This window comes from Arabidopsis thaliana, chromosome 4 (genome assembly GCF_000001735.4).
Source record: "Arabidopsis thaliana chromosome 4, partial sequence".
NCBI lineage: Eukaryota > Viridiplantae > Streptophyta > Magnoliopsida > Brassicales > Brassicaceae > Arabidopsis > Arabidopsis thaliana.
This window is the reverse complement of record NC_003075.7, coordinates 17383558-17404450: the sequence shown is the minus strand read 5'-3', so window position 1 is coordinate 17404450 and position 20893 is coordinate 17383558. Positions and strand designations below refer to the sequence as shown.

The window sequence follows — 20893 nt, the reverse complement described above, 5'->3', positions numbered from 1 at the left end:
TTAGTCTCCATTACAAGAGTAAAACACATCACTAAAAACTGAAAGAACTGCAAACACAAACGCAGTATAAGAGAATAATGCAAAAAACATGGGGATAAACCGAAGGTGAAAGAAGCTTAAAACAAGCAGAATTCTTCCTAGCTCAACGGTGACTTCGAGTGACTTGAAAGATTTTACACTGAACTGGGAGTCCATGAACAATTGCAAAACCAAAGAGTCTTCGTTCCACGCCAACAAGAGGGCGTTATTCAATGATAAGGCAGTCTTCGCTACAATATCTTCTGCTACCAACGTGTAGGTGCTAGAACGATAAGCGATAGAAATGTCTCGCAAGGGAACTTCAAGGGTTTTAGAAGATAGCATGTCCAAACAAGATGCAACAGCAAATCCATAAACACCAAAGAAGCTTTCATTCCCTGCAAATAAAGATTTCCCAACAACAGGGGAACTTGATAGAACATAGATCTCCATAAAGGAGTAACAATGGCAAACAAAGCACAACCACAAACAAAGCATACAATTAGTATCCTTGTGAATACCAAAAGCAATTGTGAACAAGCGAGAATCACAATTCCAACTCCATGAGTTAGCTGAACATTTACCCATCTCAACTTTAGAGAACCTAATTTGTTCAGTTTATCAGATTTTATTTACGAAGTGAACTTAAAGTATTTTAGGATTCGGTTTATGCTATTCAAACCAATGTTAGCACAAGGAAACCATGTGTATACCCACCTGTCAATTTTTATTATATGTAATAAATAAAAATTATATATCTGAATTAACGAAACTATAATGGGTGTTGAAATATATTTCACACATGAATGTGTTTTTTTCATGAGAGATTTTCAAGAAAAATGTAAAATGAACTAAGGCTAGGAAAACATTAATTGAATAGATATGAAAGAGGAATAACAAAACAAGTTAGGACTGAACATATATGTAGATAGGTGCAGGTAACATATAAAGAAGTAATGTTTTAAAATCTTAATAAATGTATTGAGGAGAAACAACAAAAGACAACTCATTGACAAATCTCTTCTCAACCTTTTTAGTCAGAACATCTCAAATCACAAACTTATCCAATTTCCCATATATCCAACAATTATATATAATATTATTTTTGTAACCGATGGAGGGAAAAAGATTTCCATTAATTTTTTTTGTTCGCCTAAGTTAACAAGAGGATTTAGGGGAAAATAAGCAAAATATAAGCCGATGATTAATGAAATGACCAAGAACATGTGGGGATTTCAAAGGTTCATTTTTGTTTTTCTTATATAATAATAAACCTTAAAAATATAAAAGATTCAAGAAGGTCTCATGAGAGGAGGTTGGAAGCCATTTGTCTGCAGCCAATTTTGATGAGGAGTAGAAGTAGAATTAAAAATCTGATTGTGATGATGAGGAGAGAATCCTGATGATGCTGCAGCATTTGTCAACACTTGGTTCGTCGAGGCCCGACCATCAAACCGGTGGTTCTCAGCCGCCGGAAACAGTGAGAATCCGCCTCCGCTACCAATGTTGCTGCTGCCCGGAAACTAATTTACCAAAAAAAAATGCAATTCTTTAGATAAAATATATTCAAATGAAATTATGGTATTTGCATTTGTGGTTATTTACTCACTTGGTGGTTTGAATTGGGAGTATGGTTAAGCATTCCGGTTTGACCTAATCCAAGAACTTCATTAGAGTGGAGAGAATCTTGTTGTTGTTGGTTCATCTGAAAGCAAAACAAAAGAAAACATGTTTATAACAATATAAACTATATATTAAGATATAAATTATTGTTAATAATATAAGATTAAACTCTACCCTGAGCCGCATATCTTGACTTTTATGCTTCGAATTAGCCGAATTTCCCAAGCTCAAATCGAGGTTGTGATCTTGTGGAGTAGTAGGATTCCCTGATGACTCTATATACACCAAATTCAAAATCTTTAAACCAAGTTCGAACACCTAAGAGATGAAACTAAGGACCAAAAAATATATAAAATTACTCGATTAAATGAGACAATTTACCGGCATTGAGTTCCTCATCGTAAATACTCGGATCAAAGTTGGTCACGGCGTCTTTGCCGTTACATTTGATTGCAGCTTTATCGTAAGCTCTGTGATTATATATAAAATAATGAAAATCAATTAGTAACGAGAAAAACACATTATACAACAATGTGTGTTGTAGAATCAAACAAAAAGACATTTACCTAGCAGCTTCGACCTCGGTGTCGAACAAACCCAAATAAACATACCTATTTTATAAGATTCAAGAAACAAAAACTCAAAGTTAAAATAACAAACTAAAAATGAAGTTTTCGAGTGAATATAAAATGAGAGAAATTATACTTTTTGCCTAAGAATTGACCCATTCGAGCTTCCCAACGACCACACTTATGCAAAGTGACACCTCTATACTTCGAACTTCCTCGAGGGAAGCCTGTGCTTTGTCGGCGAAGTACGTGTACGAACTCTTCCTTGGTTAAATTAGTCATCTATAAAATTCAATTTCAATATTAATCTCCCAAACCTTTAAAAATCGTTAATAAAAACCAATATAGTTTATAATTTATATTTACCTGTTTCAAGTCATCATCATAATCGTCGATGTTGAAATTGATATCCGCTTCTACTCCACGGAATTTAATAGCAGCTCTATCATATGCTCTATTAAATAAAACAAAATTAAAATTAATTTTTATAAATTTCTTCCGGTATTTTTTAAAAAATAAATAAATAACAACTCAATATAGAGAGAGTCAAAGAGAGAAAAATACCGAGCTGCTGCATGAGCAGTGTCAAATCCACCTATTCAGAGATTATAATAAATTAAAATTATGATGACATTTTTCAACACCAAAATACAAAAAAAAACATGAGGAAAATAAAATTACCTAAGTAAACTTGTTTCCCACAGTCCCTGAAATTCAGAAGAACAAACAAAAAAAAAACTTAAATTTATAATCTAAAGTACGATCGATTAACGAAATTAAAAATATGAGATTATTACCAAATATGAGATTCCCATCTTCCGGTACGCCGGTAAAACGTAACACCTCTATACTGAGAACTTCTTGATCTTGGTCCACGCCGACTCTTTTTCAACGGCTGTGCCGGCTCCACTACGGCAGCGGCAACGTTGGTAGCTTTACCCGCGGACGATCCGGTGGCTAGATCCGACTGACAAAACTTAACACCAAACCAGTGAGCCCGAGGAAAGCCAGAAGCAACACCACCGCCGTTAGAATCCATCTCAGGGAAGAACTGATGGGTGACAAGTGGGTTATTGGGTCTGACCCGGTTAAGTTCATCGTCATCGGATCCATCTTCGATAACAACAGCTGAAGAGCTTGAATTAGAGAAAGATCCAACCCGTTTACTTGGTGAAGAATAACAAAACTCTTCAGATTCTTCTTCTCTTTGTGTTTGGTGTGGTGCGTCGTTTAGATCCCACATTTTTTTTGTTTTTTTTTGGTTTCTTGATTTTGATCTTTGAAGGTTCAAACTTCAATCCTCTGGTATGATTCTCCTCAAGGTTAGAAGCTAAATAAGAGAAACCAAAGAGAAAAGCTTTTGGTTGGTAGAAAATAAAATAAAAACTTTAATGAAAACAAAAAAAAAAGAGCTAAAGAGAGAGAGAGAAGAAAATAAAATAAAAATTTGATAGATTGCTTCTACGAAAGCTTTCATTTTTATCCTTTCCTTTATATTTACTTCCACTGCCCTTTCTCTCTCTCTCTTCTCTTGTCACTGTTTTTTTTGTAAAAATTTAATAAAATAATATTATTCTCTCTCTAACCACTTGCTTTCTTTGGAAAAAAGATTATATTCGAAACAATTCCTCGTATTGGAGTTTCTTTATTTTTTTTATTTTTATTTTAAAAAAATATTTCCACTTTCATTTATTATCTATGTATACAAACATCTTCTTTGATTAATCAAAAGATTCCTTTAATATGTAATTTCATGTTTTAAGAAAGTGAAGTCCACGGCTTGGTTCGGTAAGCAATTCTATAAAAAGGTGTTTTTTGCAAGAAAATGAATAATCTAGTAGATTACTTCAAAACCCCACAATTTTGCCAATTTTGATATACTTTAAACTCTTGGAACAAAGCTTTTTGTTTGTTTTTTCCTTTTTCTATATGAATAAAAGGTAATAAGATACAAATACAAATAGATCACGCATAGATCTATATTTGTTAAAGATGTATATTTATGTACAATAAATAGGTGTTTTCATGATCGGGCAAATTCAAAGTAGATGGGATATTAAGTTTTTGATACTAAATAGATTATTTATATGTTTATTTAAAGTGGAGTTCCATAAACAGCAATTCCTTGAACACAAGCAAGCAATAGGGTTCTCACTATATAAGGAGTTATAACATTTTCTAAATGGCAATAACTTGTTATCAAGTTTGTATTCTATTTCCATTAAAATACTTTGCCCAAACTTATACTATGTCTGAAATCATAATTCAATTGATTTTAAACTATCTGTTTTCTTAATGAGTTATTCCAACCAAAGGCTTTTGAACTCATTGATCAAACTATATTAATTGCTTACTTTGGTTATTTGACTATTTTTCTTTACCATAATAAAAAGTCTTTCTTAACCGTAGAATTTAACGATCTAGATTTCTTTGTTTTCTTAATGAATGATAACTCCCAGTCGCCCATATACTTTCAGACATTTTTCTACACTTGCCAATATAATGTGAAACTTCCACCATTTGCATTCTCTGTTCATATTTAGTAAAGTTGCTGATTTTAACAACTGTTGACAATATTCATTGATGATTACCAGATTTTAAACTCAAATATCAAGAGAGAAACTTTTTCTATATAGTAATAATTGATAGAAGAAACACAAAATGTTTTGAACTGAAGTTTGTGCAATGGCTTTTTTTCTCAAGAAAAATACAGTTGTACATGCAGAACATGTGACACGAAGATTTTAGACCTAATCAAAATTAATTACAACCAAAACACTCAAGAGAACGAAATCGTAGTGGAAATAGCTCACAAGTTGCTTCATCAACTTGCTAGGAACAAACTAATTTTGAGATATCATAAGCTAGTTTCCATCTAATTTGGTGCAAAATGAGGCATTGCTTTGCTTTAGGTTAGGCATTCAATTCTTATGATTTACAACCATTTGGTTCGGTTTAATGAAACTTTTTGCTTTTTGTTTTTGTTTGTTCTAATTTGAAATATACACCAAACCAGATTACTAATTATTCTATTTGGGTTTATTATAATCGGGCTTGATCGGTAATGCCCAGTAAAAGATTTAAAAAATCGATTAAGAAAGGGAGAGATTACATAAGAATGAGTGGCCCATATAAAACCCTTGAGGTTAATCTGAAAATATGAGAGGACTACGAGGATATAAACGTAAATACTCAAAAAACAAAAAAACGTTGATTTGTTATTAGAGAGAGGAAGAGGTATCGAAAAAAGGAAAAAGGAATTATGAGAGAAAAAGGAAAATGTTACCAGAAAAGATCAATCCTTTAGTACGGACAAACTATGGGGTCCACTTTTTCCCTCTTCCATCCACCAATAACCTTTCGTTTCTCTCTATACCTCGTATTTTCATCTTCAGGCGCTCTAAAACCCGCGTGTTTATCACCCTTTCTTATAAACGCGCGTGAGGAACACGAGATACGACTCGAGATGACGTTTGGTTTCTGACTAGAATGCTGGAGCCAACTGTTATTACATTTTGGTGTTTTATATAATTATAAGATTTGGATTGTTAGATTCGTATTTTATTTGTTTGTGAGCAAATTCGTCATCCTTTACATCACCATAATATTTTTTTAATCTTTATAGATATTAAAACTATTACTAACTGAAAAATCTCCACAAAAATAATCGAATGAAAGATGAAGGAGATGGACTTGTGTCGGAAAGGGAAACATGAATAATTTTATTTTCGTGTATTTGTTGGGTCCAAGAAGAAAGATGGGCTAACAAAAAAATTGAAACCAAAATTTTTGAGGTTGCCACGTCACTATCCACTTTGTGATTTTACCATCGAGTTTTTTTTGGAGTTTATTGCAATGATTTATTCTAAAGGAATGAATGAGGAATTGAAGAATTCTGTGTCTTTTTTCAGTGTATTCCAAACTCATCAAATATTTCCATGTAGTGGATTTATCATATCATAACTAAAGCTGCTGATATATTTTACTAATCCCATATGTCGGTCAAAATCTTAAATAATTTTCAATGAACATAAGATATGTTTCAAATGTAATTAAACATCAAATTAGTTGATGTAGGAAACAAAAAAATAATTAGAGAAAAATAGAGTAGGACGATATGAATGTGAAAATAAAATAAGAAAAATCAGTGAAACTTTCAATGAAATCTAAAAATCTAAGCTCCTCAAAAGCTTTTTACATGACACGTTGTACATATTTTGAGTGGGATGATGCAATAACAAACATTCCAATAATGGCTTTCGTTGAACATGTTGCTTTCCTCAAGTGGAAACTACTGCTCTTCTCTCTCTATGTCCCACTATTTCTCTCTCTACCTATATATATATATGTGTATTATTATTAGCATATTTTGTGATAGATAGAAGCTTGATTTTCATTGAGATGTGATATGTCTTTGGCATGATATTATATATACATAACACATACATAATCATATTTCTATATATACACATGTGATATATATGTATATGCGTTTGTGTTTGTATGTCAATAATTATTAAAGCCCACGGCCCACTTTACAGAGAGATACTCTGTCTCTTATATCTCTTTCCAAAAAAACAGGCCCACAAAAACTATTATTATTCCCATTTACCCCTTTTTTTTTCATTTAATTTTACGTTTCTGAAAAACTTCTACAACTATTCATCATATGTGCTCATATAAAACAAAACCAAAGAAACACAAAGATACAATTCCTAATTTTGGCTGAGTTTATTTGACCTTTATACTCCCTCGTTATGCGACATATATGATATGACAAAAATGTACTAAAAGAACAGGTATTATTGAATATAAACAAGTAAAGAGTACAATGATACCGTAGAAATCATTTCTATACAATCTATATATGCTTTCAATTTTCGGTTTCTATGTCCAATAAATAAAAGTTGTATCCCCACAAGCCCCAACGATGTCATATGTGGTTGTTAATATGCCTAGTACATTAACCTAAACATAAATAAATAGAATCAATGCCTATATCTACTTCAATCTACTTGCCTATGTGTCCACATAGTGTGGACGAGTAACAATAAATTCAATTTTCTTTTTGTAAACAATTCAAGAATTCGAACATTAAGTAATAAACAAAGTTATTATATGTTAATATCTTTGACATTTTTCATACATATCTAAAAATATGTTCAAATTATGTTATGCCTTTCTTCTATAAAACATAAGTTAATTGTTGTCAATCATATTTTAAATAATTTTGTTCATTTTTTTTATTTTATTTTTCATCATTGTTCATTTTTGTTTTGACATCAAATATGTATTTTTATATCAAAAATTTACTTTGAAAGTAAAAAAAAGATGTTTATTTTGAAATAAGGATAACATAAAACTAGATATGAATTATATGAAACATTGAGAGTATATATTAGAATTCTCTTCCTCCTTTAACTTCTTCAGAAACTATGTCATAAATGATATATACACGTTTTCAGCTACTGAAACAAAAATATTGACCGGTAGAGTATATCATAGTTACATGTATTAATGGTTATGTCCAATAATTTTTGGATCTACTTGTTTGAATATGAAAGCAAATCAAAACTGTGGATCTTGCTGTATGAATACTATAATCATCTCTGGCAGTCTGACATACTATGAATAAATATCAAATACAAATGTTATTATTTTGATAGAAGGTAAAAGATATACAACTGCTCGTATCTAAATTTTAAGATATGTCTACTTATAAAAAAAAAACTGCAATTTTGGAATCGCAATCAAGTACGAGATTAACGAACGCGTGGAAAACATCGGACGGTATCGATAGAATCTCGATTTGTGAGGTTGTCCAAATCTTGTTAGTCTTCCAAAATCCAAATATCGTTAAGTAGGATCCTCTTTTGATCAAGGTTACGTGGCATCGTATTATTTGTTCAAAGTGGGGGCCATGCGAGCGAGCGGCTAGTGGATACTCTCCTCGATGTCTTCACGAGATTTATTTCAATTTGTTTCGATGTGGTGATAGTATTTTTTTCTTTCTGAAATTGGATTCGACTCGAGTAATAATGGCCAAAATATGAAAGTAAATTAGAAAGAAAAAAAAAGACTCAATTTAAAAAAGAAAAGCAAGAGAGAAGAATGTTTTAAGATTTTTCAAAATGAAGTTTTAAGTTACAAGGCTTAACTTATCAAAGAAAAAGATAAACTGTCGAATTAGAGACATATGATTAAGAATTTGGATGATGATATTTATATATGTGTTAGTACAAAGCGGATTTACGATATGGCTTGGGGACAAATGAATACTCAGGGTTAAATTATTGAGAAGGGAAAAAATCTAAAGGAGATGACAAAAAAGGGACAAAGGGGAACACGTTAATGTACAAATATAGTAAGGAGTCAGGAACTTAGGTACGATGTCCATACGTTTTGCGGTCCAAAGACTTTCCATTTTTGTAAATCTTTGAAATTAACCCCACTTGGTTCCCAAACATCCTTCGACACCGACGACACACACAAACACAATTTATTTCTTTTAATTAAGTTTTACTTTTTAACCTTTTTTGGTACTATATATCGAAACCACACCCAAATTTTAGTACGGTCCCATTTGCAATAATTCACGTTAGTTAATGGAGGGACCAACGAATTATTCCGACTTTTCAAGTTTTCATCAATATGGGAATCATTTCCATTTTTCACTTTAATTTCTGCTTTAAAATTGTTTCGATGTTTCAGACAAAATAAATTAATTTATAAGATGATGGACGATAGGTCGGGCCTAACTGAGGCTTAGGTAAGAGATACATTATGATTCTTCGGTTTCAAGCTTGAAGAAAATATCTCATTATGGTTAGTTGACAAGAAAACGACAGCGTTTGATATACCATTTTATTTTTTAGAGTACATATTATTATAGTATGAAAGCACCAAAGACTATATAGTCTAATTTTTAGTTGATCTATAGATTTTTTAAAAAGTTTGCAGTCAAAACTGTTGATATCGGAAATAAGATAACACACGAAACCCCGAACGTTAGTCATGGGAATCTATTATCACCAAAGTAAAAGATGGAATGAAGTTTAGTCGGAATGATAGACACTGAGACACCCAACGATGGTATTATAATAGATTAAGACCTTGAATGTTTTGTACATTTTGTAAGAGTTTTTGGGTTTTGTTTTTCAAAAACTTATTTTCATACCAATCAAGATTTTAAAATTTTGGTTTCTCTATAGTTTAGAAAAACTATTTTGTTGTAATTTTTCATTCCTCATTTTAGTTTTTTTTGTTCTCTTAAAATTTTGAAAATCTAGTTTATACTCAATCAACGTTATTTTTTTCAAAACCAAAAATCATTTTTTTGAAATTTTTTAAACAAAAATATAATTACAAAAATCTAAAACTAAAATCTAAAATCTAAATCCAAAAACTGAATCGAAAATCAACCTCCATTCAGGGCCTAAATTGTCCTCTTACAATACATTTTTCTTTCCATATGTGATATCATAACGGATAGGTAAAAATGAATAAAATAAAAACTTTGGTAAATGGTAACAAAATATCATCAAAATTTTACCATTTACCATACCCCAAAAAGCAACATAGCAATTAAAAAACAACAAACTATCATCAAAGGCATTATAAGAGAACCCTTTGAGTACAATGAAAGGTTCTTGAATATTGAATGCACGAATCAAAAGGACAAAATGCTAAGTCTATGTAATTTTTATGTATTTACATTTAAGTTTGAAAACATATCGTTAATAAAAGTATTTTGTATGATAAAAAACTTTTAGATAAAAAATATAATAGCGATTTACTTAAAACTTTGAAAAAGTTTAAAATTAAATTTAAATACGTGAAAATATGATGAACTTATGACACCACAATACTTACGGACCAAAAGGACGGGATGCTAAGTCTAACCATTTTCACGTATTTAAATTTAACATTTAAATTTGAAAATATTTTTTATTTTACAATATTAATTACCAAACAGCTTTTATTTATTTTGAAACTGAAAATTTAAAACAAAATTATTATTTTTAGTAAAATCAATTGTTATCTATAACGTTAATTAATAAAGAAACCAAAAAAAATATTTTTAAAAAAAAGAAATTAAGAAAGGAACATACCTCGTGAAATAGGGAGACGTTTGTCATCAGGGATTGTTGTTTGCTAAAAAGCCCATACGCTGTTTTGCGAAGCCCATATCATATTGGGCCAAGATTGCAAATTGTAGATGAGAGATCTGAGTCATCTTCATCTTCTCTCCTAGGGCGAGTCCTTAACGGTCTGATTCTGAGTCATTGAAACTCCAAACCTACTCGTCGGTTGTTGATGAGAGTTTCTTTGCGCTTTTCAGAAAGAAAAGACAGGTCCGCATAAGATGCATCCATGGTTGGCTAGAAATCAACATCGATTGATCAAACACGAGAGACCACTCCAAGTGGCGTTGGTATGGATATGATCTCTAACCAGTAACCTTGTCGGATTAATCCTCCATGATTGATCAGAGATTGTGAAATATTAGAGAGACCTCTCTCGACATGGCGTTGGTAAAGATCGGCGACGTATATGGATCATCAATTTCACGGTTTCGAAATCGACGATCGTCTTTGTAAAACAGTAGCAGAGAAAAGAAGAATTTTGTTTTTTTGTCTCTTAAAGAAAAATTATGATTTCCCAACACAAGACAGATGAATATTTATAAGGAAAGGCTCACGCAAAGAAAAAAAGGAAACATCAGGTTGTTTTCCTTTTTTCATATTTGGACCTTAACAAAAAAGGAAATTGAATCGCACAATTAAGGAGCGTTTACAACGGTCTTATTTTTCTAATCTCAATTTGCAGATTTCGTTAAAAGGCCACGTGTTCGATTTTTTTTTAACGCATAAATTGTATTGTAATTCCAAAACTACATCGTTTTGAGGTTTAGCCATTAAAGTCACAGTCACACTTTCGCTTTTCCCAATACGAACAAGCGGTGACGCATATCTCCTGTATCATCACTCTTTTACTTCCGGCGATCTCTCTCCGACGGCCAATGGACGCCGTCCTTTACTCTGTTCCACTCTCCTTCACTCCCCTACGCGCATCATCCTCTCCTTCCTCGCCGTATCTTCTTCTGCCGAGGTTTCTCTCCGTTCAGCCATGTCACAAATTCACCTTCTCTCGAAGCTTCCCTTCCAAATCCCGGATTCCCTCAGCTTCTTCCGCCGCCGGTTCCACGTTGATGACGAATTCCTCTTCGGTAAGCTCCTTCACTCAATTTCCAGTTCCAAATTCCTCTTTCCGTTTTGGGAATTTTGTTATGCATGCGAATATCTGATCATTGGGTGTCTTAGATTCTGAGAATTTTCGTAGATTAGCTTCTTGTAACGATTCTATGTAACGATTGAATGGTATACTAGTTACTAGCTTAGACCGGATTCTTCGAGATTGCACATTTTAGATACGGGATTCGATCTTAGCCTAGTGGAAATTTGAGGAAGCAAAGTCGCTTACTCGCTTAAGTAATGAGATAGTGACCAATTTTGAATCGAGATTTTGAGAATTTAGGCAGCCACTGGTTGGAAGGTTAATCAATATTGTACAAGTAGAGGATTAGTTTGAGTTTTGTATATGACTATTACTGTAGCCAAGAAGTGGAGTGTACACTGTTGGTGAGTTCATGACAAAGAAAGAGGACTTGCACGTGGTGAAACCTACGACTACTGTGGATGAAGGTAGCTCTTTGTTATCCTTTAAAGTTCATCAGATTCTTTGGAGCATAAGATACTGCCTTGTTTTCATACTTATGGCCTCTTTTGTGCCTTCTCTACAGCTCTGGAACTCCTTGTGGAGAATAGAATCACTGGATTTCCTGTAATTGACGAAGACTGGAAATTGGTTAGTATCAACTTTTGTTATTCAGGTCTTAAGTTTTGAAAGGGAGCTGAATCTAATCTACAGATGGAGGTTGGATGCTTATGAGGGATTCTTTGTTGCTGCAGGTTGGGCTTGTTTCAGATTATGACTTGTTGGCTTTGGACTCCATATCTGGTAAGTGGGCCAGCTACACCACTTAATTAATGTATTTGGTTTCCTTTGCTTTCAAGAGATTTTATAAACATGGGGATTTCTCTTTGAAGTGGAGAAAGAAGAAAGCTACTTGATCACATGGTGGCATAAAGCCAGAAATATCTATGTTATGATGACCTTCTGTCTCATTCTTTGCGAGATAGCACGCTCACCGTGAAATGATCAAAAAGCTTTTTCCCTTACCCCTTGAATCTTATTGCTGGTTTTTTTGTGTTGCTAATAGGTAGTGGAAGAACAGAAAATTCCATGTTCCCTGAGGTTGACAGCACCTGGAAAGTATGTGGCCCTTCCTTTTCCTATTAACATTTTGACCTGAATGCTTTTCAAAACACTCAATTCAAATTCTTTCCCATTGTGCTCATTCGCCTGGTTCACATTATCAGCAGTAGATAGTGTGTATTGAAAGTTACAAGGAACTTGTTTTGATTTACGCAATTACCATGCACAATAATTCAGCTAATTGTTGTGAACCTGTTATAGGATCTTCTGATTGTTATGAGTGTATGCACTAAAGAAGTACCTCATATGAAATATGCATATGGTAGAGTTATGTTAATGTTACATTCAGTTCCCTAGTTTGAGTAGACATGATTCTGTAAAGTGGATTCAAATCTGATAGTGTAAACCATCTCAAAATGAATTGGTTCTATAGTTCTCTTTTTTGGTAACTTTTGTTGTTCTTGTATCATATCATGTTGACCAATAAAAACATTTGCAGACTTTCAATGCTGTGCAAAAGCTACTCAGCAAAACCAATGGGAAGCTTGTTGGAGATTTAATGACACCAGCTCCACTAGTTGTTGAGGAAAAAACCAACCTGGAAGATGCTGCTAAGTTACTGTCTTTCCTTTTTTTCAGTGCCGTCATTTCTTTTCTCATCTCTATCTAAATTCTTCTCTAACTTAAAGCTTATTATTCTATTTTCCACTAGAATATTGCTTGAGACAAAATATCGCCGGCTCCCTGTGGTAGATTCTGATGGCAAATTGGTAAGAGAAGAGAGATTTTACATTTACACATCTCGCATTGAACTTTTAAATACACCATGTTTCGCATCGCTTATCTATTTTTATATTTCCTTTTGAAAAAAGGTTGGTATCATCACAAGAGGAAACGTGGTTAGAGCCGCGCTTCAAATAAAGCGCTCTGGTGATAGGAATGCTTGATTAAGGTAGTATATATACCAAACAAGAAAATGGCTTTGTAGAGGAAAGCAATGATCAAACATTCTCCAGAGAATAAAAGTGAGAAACCGCGACAATTGTACCATGTATTAGAATAAGAGCCATAACTTATACGACATTTTGCAACGAAGTTAAACCTGGTAAACTCTAGAAGCATCAAAGGTAAGTGCACATCTAACTTTTTGCTATTTTAGCAGAATCAGCTTCTCTGTTTGTTTGATAAGTTAGGTTATCAGATGCTTTGGGTATTTGACTCTCATCCAATATGCTTTCATTTCGAGAAAAAAAAAAATTGTTTCACACTTTCTACATTTGGTTAACCACCAAAGTAACAAACCTTTTTAAGGTATTTTAATTGATTTTGGTTCAACCAAAAATATCTTTCCTTTACCTTCTTGGTTTCGTCCGTACAAACGTATATGTGAAATTGGAATCTTTTCTTAACGTGGAGGCTCTAGATTGGTAATCAAATTTCGTTAATTGTCATTTGTCAAGAACTTCCATGATCTACTCGATTAAAAGTAATATTAATAATATCAAGTTACAAGAGTGTTAGTTGCAAGGTCATGCTCATCATTAGCTGTCTAACGAAACCTTAAAACAATTGACCTTTAGTTGTGGTGATCTGATGGCGAAAAACACTGATAGATCTGAATTTCTAGTGATTTAATTAGGTCAAAAGAATTTAACTCTTGGTCAAATTTCACGTTTAAGCTCTCTAATGGAGAAAGAAACACATGTTTGAGACTGGTCTTTTCAAAACAAGACCATAGCACAAGAAATGATCAAGTTTTGTGATATGTGAGTTTTTGCTGTCTTTGCCCCACAAAACAGATTAGAAAACAGAGAAGAAAGAAAAGAGATGACTTTAGTAGTTAGGATAGAGAGCTTTAGTTGTTACGATCGGACAAGTTAAAGACCCACTTACCATATTTGTTTTGTAGGACACTCTTTGTCTCTCCAATATCTCTCTAACTCTCTATACACTCCCACTTCTCAATCCTTAGTCTCCTGTTTCTGCTGCTATTGACTCACCGCCGTGTTCCCCATCCAGATTTTATCTATAACATCATACTAATACTACCTCCTACCTATAACCAAACTGAAACATTGAAACACTTGTGTAACTGAAGTACGAGAATAGAAGTTTGAGGGGGATTGAGTAAAAACTATTTATGGAGAACTATCATTACACTAGTAATAATAAATTAGTAATCACAAACAAACTCATGGAGGAGGTGGTGCATGTTAGCAACCTCCGCGCATTATAAAGACAAACATTCTCTAATCTTCCTTGTACAACTTTTTTTTTTGTTTGGATGAAGGAAGAACAAACTTAACGAAAAGTGAAAAACAAATCGATACTATTATTTGTTTCTATTTTTTGCTTTCCTAATCGTCATCTGAAGTTTCCGGATCGGGTAATTTGTTTAAATCAACCCGTTCCAACGATCCATTACACCTCTTAAACCCTTCTTTACTACTACACTCCATAAGATCATCATTAATACGATAATCACTATGATTATCTACGTAATCATGATTACCACGTTGATGTTGATGATGATGATGATGACGATTCCCTCCCGCCCCCGCCGCTTCTAACGCATCCACTTGTGCTCCAACCTCCGCCGCTTTTCTCCTTATATACGCCGCCGACATATCTCCACCACCGTTCACTCCTCCTCCGCCTCCTCCCGTCACCGTCACTCCGGCTAAAAGCTCCGGGAAGTTAAGCCGAGCAGAAGGACCTCGGAGATAAAACACCGCCGTGTCGTAAGCACGCGCCGCCGCTTCAGGAGTAGAGTAAGAGCCAAGCCAGATCCTTGACCTTTTATTAGGCTCTCTTATCTCCGCCACCCACTTCCCCCACTTCCTCATCCTTATCCCTTTATACGGCTTATCTCTCTTCCTCGTCGCCACCGCCGCAACCGTAACCGCCGGAGTTGACACCACCGTGGCCACTTCAGTCGCCGTCTCCATAGTGGTTTTCTCCGGAGATTTCAAGAATCCACAAAAGAATCGATCTAAAGAGATTTTAAAGATAAAGAAGAAGAAAGATGTGATATTGACGGCGAAGCGATTACATGCGGAGGGAGAGATTGATGAACACGTGGGCCAAGAAGAGAGGAGTGGAACACGAAACCGCAAAAGAGAAGAAGTTTCAAAAAATTCACCGACACTAAAATCTCTTAATAACTCTTTCTCATATATATATTCTTTTTTTTTTTTTTGATTCTCTCTATATATATTCTAAGACAGAGACAACAATCTCATCTTCCCTGACACTATATATACACATATAGATAAATCGTAGTTATTATATTTTGTCTTTATTATTTGGACGGAATTAAAATATTAGTGTTAAATACACTCATGCATCTTATTTAATAATGCTCGTCGGCTCTTTCCATTGGACGGTTCTTAAATTAATTTCCGATATATCAGCGTTACTATATGCATTAAAACATCCTCAACTAAATAAAATTTGAATGCAACGATTTATCATAGCTCAAATCACAATTATTTTGTCATAGCCTGTTATGGCCTCTAATATTTTTCTCCGTTGGCATCTAATTAATTACTATTATTGGAAATCATTATTGTATAATATAGGTATATTTAAAATTGTTATTAAAAAATAAAGGAGTATTTAAAATTGTTTATACACACGTTAATTTAAGGATATTGTAATTTAAAAATGGATAGGGATAGATTGCGTCTTGATATTGTGTGAATCTTGTGATTTTAATCAACAATATAAGAGTTAACGCCTCACTTTGGAAAATAAAACATGTTTCATCATCAATTACGTCAATTTTATTTTAGTATTATTATCCCCTATTATCCTAGGGTTTAGATAAATCTATGATATATCAGTCACATTTCATGATAGATGTTGCAAATGAGTTTTTTACATTTCTTAGACTGTCTAGTATCTCAGCTAGTGGTAAAATACAAAATTTTATTCTAGAATTTATATTCTTAATGTTGCACGGCAATTCGTTCAACTATTTTAAATAACCTTAGGTTATAAAATTCTACGATATATTCAATTTGAGTTGACTATTGGACTATATATGTATGATATATGTATGTCGTTCAAATTGTCAAATCGTCAATAAATTGAAAAACTCTTACCCAAATAAAATAAACTGAAACTACAAGTAAACAGAGGATATTTATTGATTGCATGGAAGAAGAATAGTATCGACGTAGGAAAGTGGGTCGTTGTTGTGGAATTTGGGAAACAATAATAAATGGTATTTAACTTAAACTGATTTAGGAGTTTAAAAATTATACAGAAATGTTCAAGCAATAATACGATTAATTTACTTATTTATTGCTTTTATGCCTTAAAATGTTTAATAGGGAAGAGGCGGTAATGACACGCGTGTCTCCTTCTGTTCTGGGGACAAGTTAAGTGGGATTTTTGAGGAGCTTTGTCTTTCCTTATTTTCTATGTTATTCTTCTTCTTCATTTTTTTTTGTTTTACTAATATTACTACATTTCAAAATTTTAAAGATATAATAAACGAAACTTTTTTTCTATAGTAGTTGTAGATTTTATAGGGAATTTCGACTTCTCTTTTCAAACACATCATTACTATATATTTTTGGTTAAGATGAGAAACTTACTAAAAAATTCCAATTTTTCTTACATTTTTGTCTATAATTAAATACCAAAACTTTGTGTGGGTGAATAGGTGATCCAACCTTAAACCGTTCAGCTGATAAAAGTTGTATTCTTAATTCCAATTATGAACAATTTTCTAAATAATTACAAACAACAACTGACATTAGTCACAATAAACTCTCCAAATTTTTGTTACAAGAATAGAATATATATTATTTTTTCTATTCATTAAAAAAAAAAGTTTAGGTCGGTGGTCGGTGGATACTGTATGGCGTTTGGAAATAGACGTTCCATCCACGCAATAGCGATGTACACTTATTTATTGAAATACCCTTCTGAATATCGTCATTAAACAAAGGGATGTAGGGCTAAAACTGTAATTCGAGTCCATATTTATACTTCACAACTTTGGAAGATTAATTTGTGGCAATTTCTCAAATGGAACCTAATTATTTGGAAACAGTGAAAGTACCTTTGGAGTCTAATGCTTGAGCCACACATTAAGAATAAATATATTTAATTTAAGCCTGAAACTATTGCATAAAATTAAACAAAAATAGTATACGACTATAGGTAATAAAACTCTTAATTTTATAAAATTGTACGTATGCGTTGTAGATGGACTGTTTTATGGAATCATGCGATTGACGTGTTAGATTACTTATTTAAATTTTTAATATAAATTTTATGCTAGATTGGTTATTAGTATATAGTATAATGGTTTGTTATTTAGATGGTTAAAACTTAAATCAGTACATGAAAAATACCAAAATTCTATGTAGGAATTTAATGTCAGTATTAATCAATTATTTAATGACATGTATACACTAATCTTTTAATTCAGAAGCAAACATTTCTGGTAACTTTTGGTATTCGGGTAAGGTGACTTAAACGAATAATTATCTTAATTCCAAATTTCTGCAAATAGAATATATTTATATATTGTTTAGCAAACTTTCCTCAATAATGTATATATATCATTTGTTTAGCCAACATGACATCAAAGCATTTTTCATACGTGTGAGTATGTCATAGGATAGCTTGGATTACTCACCAAAAGATCCAATAATAAGAATATACATACGGAAATGTTTCAATACGAGATGTACGTAGGTCCATATACTGTATGATATATATATACGTAAATCTTATAGATGCGACCGACATCGAAGTCATGACCAACGTAAACCGTATATGTAAAGCCATTTATTCACTACAACTCTGACCACAAGATTTTACTCGTGAGCTACTATCAAATTAGTGTTTTTTCATAACAATGACCTAAAGTGTCCAAAGCTTGTTAGTTGTTATCAAAACATTTTTAGTAAACTATTTATTTTATAAAAAGTTTCGATCCTTTCATGCATACATCAAGTATCTACAAAAAACTATCTAAATCGATAACAAATTTATGATAATATTTGTTTAACAGACGTTTGTTCAAAAAAAGAAGATTTTTTTTTTTGTTTAACAAGCAAAAATCATATTTTCCAAACGCAACTTTAATTGGATCGGACCTATAGATAATATATCTCTATAACTAAACCAATCATCGAAGATAAAACTGAAGAAACTGAGGCTGACTTTAAATAGATATTTTGTCATTGATAATCCAGCTTTTGTCTGTACTATTAAACAATTCTCTATACTTATCATTTATAATCTGCCACTTGTTGCTTGTTTAGTGCCGGAAAGCGATGCATGACATTTTTTAGAATTACTCAAATGACTCCTTTGTCTGTTTTTTTCTCTCATTTCCTTCGTTTTTCTAAAAAAATCCTCCTTGCTTCAAGGATATACGACCAATTATATTCTATACAATTACACAGTACTCAATTTTCATTTTCGTATTTTGGATACGATCGAGTAGTCAACATTATATTCGTTCTCCCATGTATAAACTTAATCTCTAGCTATTTTTTGGTAAAATAAAAATAAAATTGGGCCACTTTTAAATTTATGTGTCATATGTGCGTATAATATAATATGGACCCTATTTATCGTCTCTGTAGATTCCAAATTTATTGGATATCCCTAGAAAGCTTATATCATGATTTTTGCTAGAATGAAACGTATATCGATCATAGATAATTATGCAGTGGGGATTAGCTGTGAACTGGTTGGCACATGAACGTGCCAATTACCCCAAATTCAAAATTTTAATTTATCTTTTGGGAGGACAAACAATAGAAGCATACCCTTGAATCGATAAAGGACCACAGACATAGTTTACGTCCCTTATCGATCTCTACAATTTTTACTAAACCACGATAATTTCATTATTTCTTCACAGATAATTTCATTATATATAGAAAGTTTGAAGAACACTCGAGCCTTTTCTTAAATTTCATTAGCCAAAATATGCATGGAAGGTATCTATATATACATCTTATATACTCAATTCATATTAAAATATTTGAAAACTTCCTGCTTTCACTGTTAATAATATATGTTATATAGTCTATACATACAAAAGGAAAATAGTTCTCTTTAATCGTGGTGTTATATTCGAACTCAGAGTCAACATAACTAAAAAAGTTTGCTTTACAACACAATCGGTTGAACTAACTCATGGTTCAACTATTTTGTTAATACATGATCATCGATAAACGCTCGATCTAAAATTCAAGTGAATTGAGATGTGGAAGATAAACTCAGAGTCAACATTCTTTAAAAAATCATGTTAATGCATTTCCCCCCAAAATGTATGGGTCGGCCATTTTTTTTTTTTTTTTTTTCTGAATTTGTGGCATGTGACTAAAAACATGGAGGATTAGCCTTGATTTACTTGATGCACGTAATGAATAAAATCGTTAGATCACTTAAAAAACGTGTTGTTATGATACTTACAAGCATTGAAATAAGTATTATTATAGGGACGTGTTAGACAACGCGTCGAGGTCGCAATTTACGTCAAAGCGTGGAAAAGAAGAAGTCTAATAGATAGATTTTCATACATTGCTCCTCCTATCGAGAAAGAGTCGTTATTATAATTAATTAGTTATGCTTTTTTGCTTAAGAGTATATAAACAAGGTAAGAAAAATATAACCAAAAAAAGAAGAAGAGGAAAGTCGATTTATTGTTTTCACGCAGTTAGTTCGTACGGGATTTCTAATTGGATCTTATATATAGTATTGTTTTTCTTTGATGAAAAACCTATGTATCCTACTAATGTATGACGCATGTGAAAATTAAAGATTGTTCTATCAAAAACAAAATTAAACATAACAATTTTTTAAATAAAAGATAGAACTATTAGAGATAAATTCTTATTACAAAAAAAGAAAAGCTTAGATTGATGTCGGGAATACCTCGTCCTAATTCTTTTTCATTTATGAATTTGAAAGTAGTTTTATAATAGTATTAATTTAAACTACTACTACTAGAGCAACAAATTAAACTTTGTACAACAATTTTTTTGACTTTATTAAAGCCGAAAAGAAGACTTTTTAAAAAAACAAAAGGGTAAAAACGTCATATGACTGTAAAAGTAATCCACCTGAGGTCAAAGGCCACATGTGAAAATTAATATGACTCGTGAGTGTTAAAGGGTGGTGAAGTTTTTTTTGTTTTTTTTAATACAATTATTGGACCTCGATTAGTCAAGATCGTAGGTAAAGTACATTTATATTGTTCAAAATCTTGTTATTCGGCGTTTACTACTTAACTTATTACATGCGACAACTGAATTATTGAAATTAAATTATTGACTTGTTTTTCTTTCTCTCTTTTTTTTGTCAAATTATTGACTTGTTATAGACCTGCATCGAATTTATATAAATTTAAAACACATTATCATCAT

General features: G+C 32.4%; 4 protein-coding genes, 3 long non-coding RNA genes and 1 other non-coding gene across 10 annotated transcripts; 4 read left to right on the top strand and 4 right to left on the bottom strand.

The window, feature by feature from the left end:
- Window positions 1-707, bottom strand: AT4G36925 (uncharacterized protein; the record flags this gene model as incomplete). 2 transcript variants are annotated; one of them, NM_001342428.1, is made up of 1 exon in its annotated part: window positions 1-707. In NM_001342428.1, exon 1 carries the CDS (start codon window positions 604-606, stop codon window positions 1-3), a length of 606 nt encoding a protein of 201 aa, NP_001329889.1. In that variant the 5' UTR covers window positions 607-707. The 2 variants fall into 2 exon arrangements, with proteins under 2 accessions (NP_001329889.1, NP_680771.2); NM_148405.2 differs by having other exon boundaries at window positions 1-603.
- A 274-nt stretch (window positions 708-981) lies between these two features.
- AP2 (Integrase-type DNA-binding superfamily protein) lies at window positions 982-3841 on the bottom strand. 2 transcript variants are annotated; one of them, NM_001204009.1, is made up of 11 exons: window positions 3749-3841; window positions 3008-3475; window positions 2892-2917; window positions 2775-2805; window positions 2577-2664; window positions 2347-2492; window positions 2208-2252; window positions 2023-2111; window positions 1816-1916; window positions 1628-1723; window positions 982-1541 (listed from the first exon to the last, which is right to left on the bottom strand). In NM_001204009.1, exons 2-11 carry the CDS (start codon window positions 3451-3453, stop codon window positions 1311-1313), a joined length of 1299 nt encoding a protein of 432 aa, NP_001190938.1. In that variant the 5' UTR covers window positions 3454-3475; window positions 3749-3841; the 3' UTR covers window positions 982-1310. The 2 variants fall into 2 exon arrangements, with proteins under 2 accessions (NP_001190938.1, NP_195410.1); NM_119856.3 differs by lacking the exon at window positions 3749-3841 and having other exon boundaries at window positions 1059-1541; window positions 3008-3727.
- Window positions 3842-8008: 4167 nt separating this feature from the next.
- AT4G09445 lies at window positions 8009-8208 on the top strand. Its single transcript, NR_142282.1, has one exon. It is a non-coding gene; the product is annotated as an other RNA (long non-coding RNA).
- A 316-nt stretch (window positions 8209-8524) lies between these two features.
- AT4G09415 lies at window positions 8525-9058 on the bottom strand. Its single transcript, NR_142279.1, has one exon. It is a non-coding gene; the product is annotated as an other RNA (long non-coding RNA).
- Window positions 9059-10494: 1436 nt separating this feature from the next.
- On the top strand, window positions 10495-10693 carry AT4G09405. Its single transcript, NR_142278.1, has one exon. It is a non-coding gene; the product is annotated as an other RNA (non-coding RNA).
- A 278-nt stretch (window positions 10694-10971) lies between these two features.
- Window positions 10972-13825, top strand: LEJ2 (Cystathionine beta-synthase (CBS) family protein). Its single transcript, NM_119855.4, has 8 exons — window positions 10972-11439; window positions 11827-11914; window positions 12013-12077; window positions 12182-12230; window positions 12493-12545; window positions 12988-13103; window positions 13201-13258; window positions 13361-13825. Exons 1-8 carry the CDS (start codon window positions 11233-11235, stop codon window positions 13433-13435), a joined length of 711 nt encoding a protein of 236 aa, NP_195409.1. The 5' UTR covers window positions 10972-11232; the 3' UTR covers window positions 13436-13825.
- A 763-nt stretch (window positions 13826-14588) lies between these two features.
- Window positions 14589-15802, bottom strand: RAP2.10 (uncharacterized protein). The gene has a single exon (NM_119854.3). The coding sequence runs from the start codon at window positions 15434-15436 to the stop codon at window positions 14846-14848; it is 591 nt and encodes a 196-aa protein (NP_195408.1). The 5' UTR covers window positions 15437-15802; the 3' UTR covers window positions 14589-14845.
- A 1038-nt stretch (window positions 15803-16840) lies between these two features.
- AT4G09395 lies at window positions 16841-17093 on the top strand. The gene has a single exon (NR_142277.1). It is a non-coding gene; the product is annotated as an other RNA (long non-coding RNA).
- The last annotated feature ends 3800 nt before the right edge of the window (window positions 17094-20893 follow it).

Bases quoted from the DNA above. Each gene is read 5' to 3' on its own strand.
- AP2 (NM_001204009.1), bottom strand. From the start codon at position 3,453: ATGTGGGATCTAAACGACGCACCACACCAAACACAAAGAGAAGAAGAA. The intron at 2,112-2,207 runs GTAAATGTCTTT...ATATAATCACAG, and splicing joins ACCGAGGTCGAAGCTGCTAG to AGCTTACGATAAAGCTGCAA. The intron at 1,724-1,815 runs GTAGAGTTTAAT...TTTTGCTTTCAG, and splicing joins GTCAAGATATGCGGCTCAGG to ATGAACCAACAACAACAAGA.
- LEJ2 (NM_119855.4), top strand. From the start codon at position 11,233: ATGGACGCCGTCCTTTACTCTGTTCCACTCTCCTTCACTCCCCTACGC. The intron at 12,546-12,987 runs GTATGTGGCCCT...AAACATTTGCAG, and splicing joins AGGTTGACAGCACCTGGAAA to ACTTTCAATGCTGTGCAAAA. The intron at 13,259-13,360 runs GTAAGAGAAGAG...TTTTGAAAAAAG, and splicing joins TAGATTCTGATGGCAAATTG to GTTGGTATCATCACAAGAGG.
- RAP2.10 (NM_119854.3), bottom strand. From the start codon at position 15,436: ATGGAGACGGCGACTGAAGTGGCCACGGTGGTGTCAACTCCGGCGGTT.